The sequence below is a fragment of the Nylanderia fulva genome, unplaced genomic scaffold (assembly GCF_048542155.1).
Source record: "Nylanderia fulva isolate GAGA-0341 unplaced genomic scaffold, ASM4854215v1 Scaffold17, whole genome shotgun sequence".
Lineage (NCBI taxonomy): Eukaryota > Metazoa > Arthropoda > Insecta > Hymenoptera > Formicidae > Nylanderia > Nylanderia fulva.
The window spans coordinates 146,528-160,438 of record NW_028189945.1 but is presented as its reverse complement, the minus strand read 5'-3'; the positions used below and the strand labels follow the sequence as shown (position 1 = coordinate 160,438).

Sequence of the window (13,911 nt, the reverse complement as noted above, 5' to 3'; positions counted from 1 at the left end):
TTAATTGTAATTGAAAAATGTTTCATTCTATGCTTTATAGTGCATACAAAAACAAAAAGTTTGTCAGAAGTGGGATTCGAACCCACGCCCACAGAAGTGGACTGCGACCTGAACGCAGCGCCTTAGACCGCTCGGCCATCCTGACTTTACAAAAGGTTTCGTAAAGAATCCATAAGTAAGTACACGAATCTCGAAACATACATTTTTAAACAATGCAAAAAAATTCACGTTGCTACATCAAAAATAACATTTTAATTCAAATTGTTTTATTATGTTACAATTTAAAAATCAAAATTTCAATATTAGAAAAAAAACATGAAAAATGATTATACTTCAAGTTTTTGTTTTGTTAAATTGTAACTTCAAACAATATTAAAAATAATAAATATTGTTATTTAATGCAAAACATTTTTGAAAAGTACATTAAAGTAAAAATAAATATCACAACTATGAAATAAAAAATAACAAAATAATTCATTTTAATTCTAACTCATAAATATTACTTTAACATATTATCAGCGCTCCGTCTTTTTTCTACAATCTTTTATAGTTTACATATTACCAACGAGAAAATTGTGTTTAAAATGGCATTTGCTTAGCCGACTGCAGATATGCCTCTTTTCAACATCGGTTAGAAGAAAATCTCAATGAAGGCGCGCTTGAGAGTCGACAAAGAAAGCTTTTCCCTCGATATACTAACTTTCACTTCCGTATTTAAAGACTGACATACTCCACGTGCGTTCCGCATCGTTAGCACGTAACAGTTGTACGAATATGTTGTCTGATTTACCTAACATTCTCTTCCATATGTATTAATGTAAAATTCTATATAGGTAATTACAATGACATTTCTAATTTGTCCCTAAAAGATTGCTTATTTTAAATATAAGAGTAAATCTTGAATATATATAAACGCGACAATTTAGAAATAAATTTTTTTTATTTTTTATTATTAAAAATATTTGATTTTCTTATTGAACTTATTTTTTCGATTTGGATTTAAGCTTTCTTAATAACAAACACGACTATTATTTTTGAGAAGTCTTATAATAAATCTAAATATAACATAACACACGTCAATTCCCCTGAGCACTATTTATTTCCGAAATAGCGTCGATTCTTCTCGATACATAGTATATATCTATTGTATTTTTGGAGTATCTATAATTTTATTCAAAATTGTTATCTTAGAAACCTTTAAAAAACAGTACGTAATACTGAATATGTTACTTTCTTTTTTGTTTAATATTAAATGTATATACATTAGGGTGGTCGTTAAATTGAACATCATGTTGAATGGTCATAAATCAGCTTCAAATGTAGAAAAAATAATTCTCTAATTTTTTCAGATTTTTATTTTCAGCCTTGAGTCTCCCTGTTTACACGTGTTATGTTATATTCTCTTATATCAGTTAATTTATTTATTCATTTATATGTTATTTAAATATTATTTATATTGTATTTTTTATAATTTTTGAAAAAATACTTAATTTACTACACTTCTAGATGGAGTCAGCTGCAAAAGTAGTGAACAAAATTATTTAATTTTTCATAAAAGATAGTCATAAATATTATATGGGCTATTCCGCTATTTATATTATTTAACTATTTTATATTATTTTATACTATATTTTCGGTATTTTCAAATAGTTTCAACTTTTTTTCACTAAAATTTCAAACTATTTACAACAAAAATTGATGACAGAAGCAGCTGCAGAACTGTGGTATTAATAAAATTATTAATAAAATTACATGCCAACAGGGAGACTCAGAACTCAAAATAAAAATCTGAAAAAATTAGAGATTTTTTTTTTCTACATTTAGAGCTGATTTACGACCATCCAACATTAAAATTTTGAAAAAACCTATATAACGACCACCCTAATATACATATATAAAAAAATAGAGAGATAGAGAGAGAAGAAAATAAATGTTTGATGTCGACATAATGTAAGAAGACTTTCGCGATGAATCGAAAGCAACGAGAGCAAAAGTTCGAAACCGATCTCCCGCTTCTTGAGCGAGGACCGGTTGAAATCCGCGCGTGTATGCAGTCGATCACGTAGAAAGCTCAGTTGCATAAGCCGCAACCGGATCTTACCAGACGTTATTTCCGAGAAAGAGAAGGAGATGAAAGTATAAAGGTGCACAGATGACGAAGAGTGACGGACTGAGAAATTCGGAGAAACTTTCGGGAAACCGCCGATATAAGAGAATCTGATGGATACCACGATCGGTGAGAGTCGTTGAAAGTTGTTTGTAACGATTTTACTCACACCATTGACCTTGCGTAAATCTTTACAAAAAAATAATAAATATGTACTTATAGTATACATGTAAACCGCGTAAGAACCGCCCGATTACTCAATTTTCGCCGTCGGAGATCCGGGAATCTCGACATACTGATGACTATAATGCTGTTATTATTTCTCTCTTCTCTCAGTTAGTCTCGTAAGAACTTTAAAACAGCGTTCATTACGAGTTTGTAAAATATACGAAAAAAACGTTAATGCGCAGAGAAAATTTTCTCTTAGAATTTATCCTGAAAATCATGATAATCACGAAAATATAGTATTGGAAGAATTTTATCAGAGTTTTTCTGATTAATATTTACCACAATAAAAATATTAATATCTACCACAATAACATATAAAATATACTTGATTAATTTTACTATGTACATATAGTAAAATTTACTATGTACATATTAATATTTTTTATTGTGGTATAAATATTAATCAGAGAAACTCATAAAATTCTTCCAACACCATATTATGCCACGATTACCATGATTTTCAGAGTAAAATCTAAGAGAAAATTCTCTCCGTGTGCAGATACGGCAAAATGAAGAACTCGCAAGTACTTTCGATTGCAAATCGGAGAATAATTTTTTCTGAGAAAAAAAAATTAATTTCCAGCCGCTCCTTTTTGACGCGCATCTTTTATGAAAAGTTGACGGCTCGCTGAACTTTTTAAAAAATCAAGAAGGATGGATTCCTGCTTATATATATATATATATCGGGCGTAAGACAGCTTCACAACGATTTGACGGATTTTACAAACTCGACAAGCGACCGGAAGAATATCCGTTTATGTATGTAGCGAAAATCGATTTGTAAAGCATCGCCACACATTTTACGGCCACTGCATCCAAGACGAGAGTCTCGGTCGTCATCAATTCCCTCACCGCAATACGAAAGAAGAACGATGAAAAATGTATAAAGCGTATAAACTTGGTACAATACTTGGTACGTAGAGAAGGAGCTTATCGCTGGAAACATAATTCTGCGGTTAATATTATCCCTCGCTTATCTCTCCTCTAATGACGCAATAAGGATTTTATGCGCGCAAACGAAAAAAGGTGAAAAAAATAAATATTTATTTAAAGATTTAAACCTATTTTCCCTTCGAGCCGATAAGAAGATTCGAATGCGCCAATTTGGTATAAGATAGAGTCTCAAGCGGAGATAACTTCTCGTGCTCTCGTGGTCGCCGCAAAGTGGAAAAAGCGCTTAACACTTTGCTTTCGGATACCAGACTCATATTTCACCTGTTTACAACCGAGTAAGCCAGATGTCTCTCGAGAAGAAAATTCTCTTCACGCTTCGAGCTTCTATTTTCACTATTTTTCCCGGCCACGCTATCTAAAAGAATGTTCGCCTCGTCGATTCCCGCCTTTTACTCGACACACTCCTGTTCACTGCCAATTTCAATCGAGATCAATCATCCTGCATCCTTCCCTCGTTCCTTATTTACTTTTTATTTTAAATTATATATTTAAATTAATAATTATTTTAAATGATTCTCCCGGGTTGAGGACATTCCCTGAGCCTGTCATTAATAAGAATGTTAAATCATTCCTTCCTTGCAGGATTAAAGATGAACTTGTTCAGTCTCTGGATCTGTTCGCGTATTCAGAACTATACAAGTCGTAATATCGAGCGATTTTTTTCTCGTTAAATATCCTATATCTTGCTAAATGATTTTCCCATTTAGCTCGACACATACGTTTGATAAAACTATATACCATCATGATGACGGAGCTTTCCCAGAAACGGATAAGGGAACCTCAGATAACATGTACAGGTACAACCTGTAGAACATAATAGACAATTAAGACTCCAGTAATAACGATATTATTGGACTGATAATAATTGAACTACTGGAGAACCTTTCCTATATATGCAATACTGTAATAGGCGGTTATGTACATTGTAACGTAAATAGCTTCCAAGCTACTTGTCTCGGGAAGTATAAATTTCACATATCATTCTTTTTACCAATTAACCGTTCCTCTAATTTTACATACTTATGATATATGCGTAACACTTCTTGGAGAATATACGTAAAAATATCTTATCTAATAACAAAACGCTTACTTTTCGCGCAACCTATCATAAAATAATTGTCGTTCCAGTGTAAAGTAAGACATTTTTATTAGAGAAATTTGAGAAATAAATTATCGTTTACGTAAACGAGTCTCTCTCTCCCTTTTCCTCTTTATATATCTATATATCCGCCTGTGTAATCTCTCATTGCATGGTTCACTGTATTATTATTACAATTATGTAAAGCCATGCTTTGTTATTATCATAAATGCCGATTAATAATGGAGCGTATCCGATCGAATAGAAGCGCGTTTTTCTACCGATCACAATGATATTATGCAATGTCAAGTATTTGATCAAACATTTATTTAAGAAATTTAAACGATTCACATTTTAGAACAAGAGATATATCTATAAAGATAAACAGCTGACATAATAATTCTATGTCTATTATTATAAAATTTATTCGATCCAACCAGGAGTTTTGTTAGAAACTTGAAGTACAATTTACATTTATAAAGATAAACAGCTGATGTAATATTTCATTAATATCTATTATTATAAAATGGCTATTCGATCTGACCAGAACCTTTTATTAGAAATTTAAACGATTCACATTTTATAACAAGAGCTATATTTATAAAGATAAACAGCTGACATAATATTTCATCAATGTCTATGATTATAAAATTTATTCGATCCCATCAGAACTTTTGTTAGAAGCTTGAAGTACAATTTACATTTATAAGAATAAACACAGCTGATATAATATTTCATTAATATATCCATTATTATAAAATGGCTATTCGATCTGACCAGACCCTCTATTTGGCACAGTGGAAAAACCGGCCTGAGCCACGACATTTCTTTCGCGACCCGGAGAAGGAAATGCATTTACGGCGGTAAAGTACATCGTCGTAAGAGAAAGGGGAACCCACTATTCGCGAGCGAACGCTGCCGCGGACTTTATTCGCTTCATTCAGTGCGTGATCCTTAGTCTGTCATACGTGCGAGCACCTCCTTAACCAGCTTTGAAGCATCTCTGTGGATTTTTTTTCTCCTCGTCAACGTCAATCAGTGACAAACAAAACGTGTTGTGTGATCGCGAAGTGTCGAGATCTCTTCTCGTACGAGATTAAAAACGAGATTCGCATCATTTCGACATTTTTTTTTTTTTAAATCGGTATATTAGCGGAATTTGAAAACGTTGACATAAATATATACATTTTCTACATAAAAATTTCACGCCGAGAGAGAAAATGAAGAAATCCGAACGTATTTAAAATATTTATAATTTATATGGAAATACTCTACTCAGGCGGGATTTTCAAACGACGCGACATTATCCAACATTTATAGATTTGTCTATTGAGCGTATTTGTCTATTGAATACTTGAAAAGTTACGGGTATCGCAGACTATTATATAAAGAAACGACTTTCTACAATTATTGTCTTTTTTACGGCGCCCGAGGTTGGTTTATTTGCTAAACCATTACAGTCTCGAGAGCGAATTTGCACGTGGTTACTCGTGAAAATCAGCAGCCTCAGTGAAGCGCGCGATTCCCCGAATTTCTGTGCATCGAATCGGCATTTCCCGCATTCGCGTATTTCTCTTCAAGCATGCTCGAGAATTCAATTGAGTAAACACTCATTACAACGATATTACCATATCTCCTCTTCCTCCTGCCTCCCTCGGAGGAATTTCATCGAATGCTAAGATGACGATATCCAAAGAACTTAACGACGGAAATCGATGAGAGTTTGATCTCCCAAGTAAAAAAAATAAAAAATCTAGTCGATCGTTTTCCAAAGCGAAAGTGAAAATTTTGCATAACGGTAACATCTTTAATAATAAACGAGGGCAACATGACGCATCCATTTAGTTATCTTCTCGCGATCCTGCTTGTCACTCGAGCAGTGCTCGCGGAAAAGGAATCGAACATCCTGAAGCTGAGCAAACCGCAGAAGCTTGCCTCGATCGGCAGCAAGTCAAACAATGCAACGGACGAGAAAAATGAATCGAGGAAACCCTTAATTGCCTTCAGCAAGAACAATCCAGAGCTGGATTGGAAGAACTACTTGAAAATGTTCGACGGGAACGATAAGGAGCATCGGGACCTCGATATCGATTTCATGAAAGAGAAACTCGAAAAAACGGCGAACAGCATACAGTGGCTAGCCGATCTTTATGATCCTCTCAGGTGGGCCAGAGTGCCTGGGAAACTTCAGGGCGAATGTCGAAGGGACATGGAAAGGTTCCTGGACGCGCTGAGAGATGGGAAGATCTGGGCCGCGAAGAGTAAGTCATTCTGATCGATCAAAGTATATTAAAAAAAATAAAAAGTCCGAGAGATTCTTCTCCCATCTAGATGGGATCTAGTTCTTATATGATTTGAGTAATTTAAATACATAATGCTACAGTATTGTAATTATCGCAGTTGTCTACGTTAGAGGTAATTTAATTCCTTATTCTGTTTCGTCCTGCACTGTAAAAAAATATGTAATATATTACACAAAAATATGTCAAATTACATCATTAATAAGTGTAAAATTACACGAAAAATAATAGAAATGTTTATCTTTTTATTATTTATCATGTAATTTTACATTTATTATTTATGTAATTTTACATATTTTTAATGTAATTTTACATATTTTTTTTACAGTGTGATGAGAATGATGAATAACGAATTTTTAAGAATAAATTGACAGAATGAGCGAGAGAGTAAAAAATAATTACGAATATAAATTATCTGAATAAAAAAGGATTCTTAGCGGATAACAAATTCGGATTTTTTAAAACGATAGATAAATCATAAATCATAAATTACTTGAAAAAATATATGCATATTTTAGATGAGTAAACATTAATAAATAAGATATCTAGAAACATTTGCATTTGTATATGTTCGATTAAATTTACGAGTGTGATTGTCACTCAAGAGTGACTAAAGATTTCATTATCTTAAGAAACTTTTCTTCGCCTTGTAATAATAGAAATACTCTGACCTAGTTTACGGTTTAAATCAGTAAACTCTTTGACAACTTACAGTCTACTACATCACGAATCTTTACGCGCTTCCTATGAATGTGGCACATTAAGGAAATGAAATTCGGCCGCTACTATCTCGAACATAACATTCAACAGGATTCGGAAGAAAATCAACATTGAAGTCATGCAAATGAATCGCGCTAAAGTATTCACATAAACTCGGAACTCGGGACTTCTTGAATTCGAAATGAAGTGCACAAGTGTTTTCGCGAGTCAAAATCTTAAAGAGAACTTTTTCGTATCAATTGAAAAAAAAAAATATTATTTTGTCTCTCTTATAAACTTTCACACATTCTTTTACACGCATCTAACTTTTACACGCGTCACGTTTTTCACTGAAAAAAATTATTAAATTAATAATAAATATTTATTTCAATATTGCCTTATAAATCATTTATTTGAAACAAATAAATATTTATTTGTTTTCAAAAGAATTTTCTTATGTAAAATAAATATTTTTCACATCAATTCAAATAAATGAATTTATTTATACGGCAGTATTAAAATAAATATCTATTTGAATTCAATAAATTTTTTTCAGTGTTTTAATTAGATTAATTATAAAATTTGACGCTTCCTACAGAATGAATTTGTAAATTATTTTTCTCATGCTCAATGATAAGTGTAGAAATGTTGTATTATTCCTCTGTAGAATTACATTACTTCCTCATCTATATTTAATTTTACAATCACAATTATGTCTAACACTTTACAAAATTCACATCTCGCCTTCCTATCTTTTTCTTTCTCTTTCCTATTTTCCTCAACCTAGTTCAATAAGCGTAATAATATATTATTTATATTTGTAAAAACTAAAGAATAAACCATAAAAATGTACACGCGTGAAGAAATTTATTACGCACTGTGTGCGTGCGTTTGTACTCGGAATGTCCGATATTCCGATAATATTTCCGGTTGAGCAAGATTTCCCTCCCGACATTTGCACACACAAATTCCTCTCTCGCTACTAGAACTCCCCCCTTTCTCTCTCTCTCTCAGAGTGTTCAGTGTGATGCCAGCAATTGTAAAATATTATCTATAATTCACGATTCTATAATAATTCCAGACAAAAAATGGAATGATATAATACGCGGCAGGGCAAATTAAAAGGAGCCTATCTATAAATTATCCCGAGCGAGTAACAGTATCGGTAATTAAGTAATAATAATAACGATCGTGCGCGAAGAGAGTAAGTATATATATCGTTATCGCGCGCGGTGCCGCCCGTGATTTTAGAAAGCTGAGAAAGGCCCCGAAGGCGCAATCGGCGGCAAGCCGATGAAAGCACGCGCACAGCTGTGCGCGCTCCTGACTTGACAGCTCGCGGGGCTGCGAAGTCACCTGCACGGCGGATTCTACGGCGACGACTTCCGGTCTCGCGGCGCGCGTCCGCATTGTCGGATGTACACGCGGTAATAACGTCGACGGATGCGCCTGCGGCGAATCGCGCTACGCGAAAATTGCGAAACTGCACACACGCGACGCCCCGTTGCAGCAGGTGCATCTTCGACGGATTTGGGTGTACGTGACGCGAACGGCGAATTCGAAAACGAGCCGAGTTCGCAATTACGTCTAGAAAGCGACGCTAATTGTCGGAGGATAATTGTTTTATCCCTGACTCTATTAACGAAATCCCACTTTATCCCTTTTGCAGAATATGTCATTATGTGTATATATATATATATATATATATGGAGAAATTTTGAAAAATTGTGGAGAGTTATAATTAATATAATTTAATGTAATGAGAGAGATGAGATAAATGTGTACATGTTGTGTACGAATGCATATATCTGACATCGCGCGGACAGCAGAAATGCATTTAAAATTCATTTATAAACCTTCGCTTCACAATATTATGTAATGTTTTGTACGCGCCATTGAGAATAATTTTGAGAAATTAATTCAATTAATTAATATAATATAAAAGATGATAAATGTGTATATCTGCCACTGCGAGAATATATTTCAAATGCATTTACGAAACTACGGTTCCGCAATATATATAATAATAATCGACGCAAAAAAAAAAAAAAAAAAAAAAATTAATAACGTTAAGCAACGCGATCGAATGAAATAAGCGAAAACAATAAACTTGGACAATTATCAAGTTGCCGTACGGCAATAAAAAGTTGCATCGACAATTTCGCGTCTCTATCGTGGACTCGGGATTGTTTTTAAATGCTTCCCGAGCTTTGCTGCATTGCGCAATTTCTTCCGACGTTCCCCGATCTTATAGCAGCTGTCATAACGAATCATTATTCTTAAAGCCAGGTCGTCATTAATTCGTCCGACGTCGTTACGCCATTGTTGCGAATTCCACCGCCAAAGTGTGCATCGTGGCTTTGCGGCTCAAGACAATTCCCGTAGCGCGACTTTACAGCTCTTTCTAACCACGCAATAAATCATGTATATAGGCGCGGATTATAAAATTATGGGGTCCAACAACTCAACTTTCGCCGAGAAGTCAGACCTAAAGTCAAATTCCATAGTATAAGACAGTGGTTCTTAACCGGTGTTCCGCGGAACATTAGTGTTCCGCGAACGTGTTACAAGTGTTCCGCGAAATTATGAAAGCACGCCGCATATTTATATAAAAAAAAACTACTATTATAGAAAGTACTATAACTTTTTTTTAATTTTATGAATATTAATTTTTCAAATTTAAATTAAAATTTTTTTACTATTACATAATTTGTATTGTATAATTTTTAATAAAAAATATGTTCATGCATATTTTTGTTATAATCTTAATTATTTTAGTGTTCCGCAAATTTCTCTTATAATCAAAAGTATTCCGTAAACTTCAAAAAAATTAAGATCCACTGGTGTAAGATTTTATAACTCTCCCTAACTACGCAATAAATCGCGTATATATATACATATACATATATAGAGACAGAATATAAAATTATAGCATTTAAGAAATTGAACTTTCGCTATGAGAGAGGTCATGCTTTTGATATAATAAGCGCGTGTCTCGCGGAAAATTGTGTCTAACGTATAAAAACTATATCAACACCACATTTGTAATACAGCTTGTTAAAATTTCCCGCGGGTATTTATTTGCGCAATACCAATGTGTCTAGATTATCGCACAAAATTGATTACTTTCGCGATAACGCAGAGAACACGGCGCGTTACGTTTCTTAATAATAATAGTGTGGCCGACCATTACACGAACATATATGCAGTCCGCCCCGAATGCACTTTCTACTCTCGGTGGTCAGTGCGCGAGTATCGCATTTTACGTAACTGACAATGAAAACCTACCGTCGAACAGAGTCTGTAAGGTAATCGGATCCTTCAGGTAATTTGAGAAATTTTTTATTTTACCGATTTTTTATTTCGCCGCTCTCGATTTTATACACGGTGACTCTCTTTCAGCGAGAAAAAAAGAGACGAGTAAAGAAGGGGAAAAAAAGTTGTAGCGAAACAGCATCCGAGATCTGGAGCGGATCTGGAGCGATCTCTCGAGTTTTCTCGAAAGAGAGTGAGAGAGAAAATGTGGCGTGCAGACGTTAACGCGCAAATATTCGTGCGAATTTTTCGCACGTCGCCGCGCACATTTTGTTCCTCCGCGATCCTGGAAAGAAGATCTCCCTTTCTCTTTCTCTCATATATATATATATATATATGTACCCATTTCGAAAGAAAGACGCGATAAGAGTCATAAGAGCGACAGCGCGTTTATCTCGCTTGTTCCGCTCCGATAATCGACAATATTTCTCTCGACGCTTCATCTGAATTTTTTTCTCTTTTCAGTGTCTGACGCGAGCGGACGTTACTCTTCACAATTCCATTTCGGCAATGGGTTCTGGTTGGGCTCGAGCACTCTTTGCAAAGAGCTTGATGTCACCGGCAGGAAAAGCGTAAGGGCGGACGATGACGACGATCCGCCCTTTTCTCTTAAATTTCACGTTGCAAGGTTTTACTTAAATCTCCCGAAAGAAGTCGATTTTTCGGTAAGTACATCAGACCTCATTAAGTTCTTTCGTCGTATTTACGAAAACGAACTGTTTCATTTGTGCCCATCGAGAGAGAAATGATTCCAGAAAAATTCCCGCCTATTGTTATATTTTACTTATTTATTTGTGCATATATATTAATTAATATCCTCGCACAAACATTTTTCTGAATATATTAAATATATAATATATTTATTATATTGATATATATTTTCTAAATATATAAATATAATAAATAAATAATATAGAAAAAAAATATAAATAAATGATATAATAAATATATTTCTTATATACTTGATGCAAATAAAAATGTATATGGTTGAATAAATAAAAGATATTAAACAATTTCGAGGAGAGTAATTGAGCGAGTTCGCTCTGTTATATTTTACTTATTTATTTGTGCATATATATTAATATCCTCGCACAAACATTTTTCTAAATATATTAAATATATAATATATTTATTATATTGATATATATATTTTCTAAATATATAAATATAATAAATAAATATAGAAAAAAAAATATAAATAAATGATATAATAAATATATTTCTTATATACTTGATGCAAATAAAAATGTATATGGTTGAATAAATAAAAGATATGAAACAATTTCGAGGAGAGTAATTGAGCGAGTTTGCTCTATTATATTTTACTTATTTATTTGTGCATATATATTAATATCCTCGCACAAACATTTTTCTAAATATATTAAATATATAATATATTTATTATATTGATATATATTTTCTAAATATATAAATATAATAAATAAATAATATAGAAAAAAAAATATAAATAAATGATATAATAAATAAATTTCTTATATACTTGGTGCAAATAAAAATGTATATGGTTAGATAGTAATAAAAGATATTAAACAATTTCGAGGAGAGTAATTGAGCGAGTTCGCTCTTTATCGGTATTAGTTTACATCCTGCTGCAATTTTATCATCGCCACGGTCGATTAAATCGCACATAGCGGGATGTAACGAAGCAGATATTATGACACGAGGCGCGTTTCGTGGATTACTGTATTTACTACTCGACGACAGTTTCACCATTCCGAGTATCTACACCGCGATTGTGGATAAACTACTGCGGGAATTAATTAAGCGAGCGTACATCGATGCCACGCGCAAACTGACGAAATCGTCACGAGACGTTTATATCAGGATTGTTCATCAGTCATTCGTTTGCATGTAAATCGCGCGTTGCATGACTGTCGCGTACCGTAAATAACTCGCGATGACAGTCGCACGAAGATCGATGAAAACATCATCGTGTCATAATAAACGATTAATTATACATTTAGTCATTTCATTCTAACACGACGGAGATACCTATCATGTGTTTTTAGTTGCGTGTTTACTCGACGGTTAATGATTCAATTGAACTAAATAATATATCAACTTATATACTTGCATTATAAATAATTCACACGAAATAATATCCATTTTGTTTAGTCGCAATATGTGTTTCGATAATACAAACGGGAAATAAATTTTCGAGCGTTTATTATGTAGCTTGTTATTAGTATAAATGTGTCAATTCGTTATTTTCTTCTTATATCTATTATCATTATATTTATATATATATCCGGATTGCAAATTTAATTTATGCATATGTATTTTAAGCATATGTATACTTTGTATTATAAATTATTGTGAATTAATCGGTTTAGATAAACTGACGCAGAGCGTCATAAATTGGAATAATAAATAATTTATATAATAGCACATAATACCTTTAAATTTGTTATATTTACGAGTAGATGTAATACATATAAAAATACATCGCATCTATATATAAGAAGAAAGAAAAGGTCAATGCATGCCGTTAATATAGTGCGTAATTCATGTCAGTGCCACTGAGAAAAAAATGTTGATTTAATTAAACGTCAACGTCACGGACTGCCACAAACATATGCAGTTAATTCGTCAGTATTTTGTTAATTCAATGACATTATTAATCAAATCAAGACGTCATGCTTTTATTTATACTGATATACTGATGAGTCAACTGCATATGTTTGACAGCCCGTGACGTCGACGTTTAATTGAATCAACAGCATTTTGTTCTCAGTGTGTGTAATCTTATGTTATGTAATACATGAAATAATATTTATTTCTATATCAAAAATAATCATAAAAATATCTATCCTTCATTTCTTTGTATTTAAATAATTTGTAAAAGAGGTTTGCTTTTAAAAATGATCTATCTATATAAAAATCCCAATCTTCAAGTCCCTCATTTTAAAGAACAGAACACTTTAAAACTTTTTATTAAATCTGAATTGTTTAATATTGGATGTAGAATGTCCACATAAAAATGTTCTCAATTTTTCTCTTCTTTATTTTACCACAAATTTCAATACTTTTTAAAATTTAAATCGTAATTTTGCACTGTAAATAAGTGTAGCGATCATCAACAAATGTCACATTTATATTTGAATAAAAAAACTTGAGCAATAATTCATCTCGAAAAAATTGTTATCTAGGGAAAACCGAACAAAGTTTAAAGATGATATAACCTTTCCCTAGTTCATCGAAAACAGGAA

At 32.8% G+C, this 13,911-nt stretch overlaps 2 protein-coding genes and 1 non-coding gene across 6 annotated transcripts in view; 1 reads left to right on the top strand and 2 right to left on the bottom strand.

Moving 5' to 3' along the window:
* tyn (trynity) overlaps nucleotides 1-13,911 on the bottom strand; it is a 202,517-nt gene that overhangs the window by 129,591 nt on the left and 59,015 nt on the right. The gene's annotated exons all lie outside the window — the stretch shown is intronic.
* Nucleotides 62-145, bottom strand: TRNAL-CAG (transfer RNA leucine (anticodon CAG)). Its single transcript has one exon. It is a non-coding gene; the product is annotated as a tRNA-Leu (tRNA).
* Nucleotides 5,290-13,911, top strand: part of LOC114938381 (nose resistant to fluoxetine protein 6) — a 28,094-nt gene continuing 19,472 nt past the window's right edge. For both annotated transcript variants that reach the window (XM_085481076.1, XM_085481075.1), the window contains exons 1-2: nucleotides 5,290-6,628; nucleotides 11,147-11,346. In XM_085481076.1, the coding sequence (XP_085337202.1) occupies nucleotides 6,196-6,628; nucleotides 11,147-11,346 (633 nt within the window). In that variant the 5' untranslated portion in view covers nucleotides 5,290-6,195. The remainder of the gene's footprint in view (nucleotides 6,629-11,146; nucleotides 11,347-13,911) is intronic.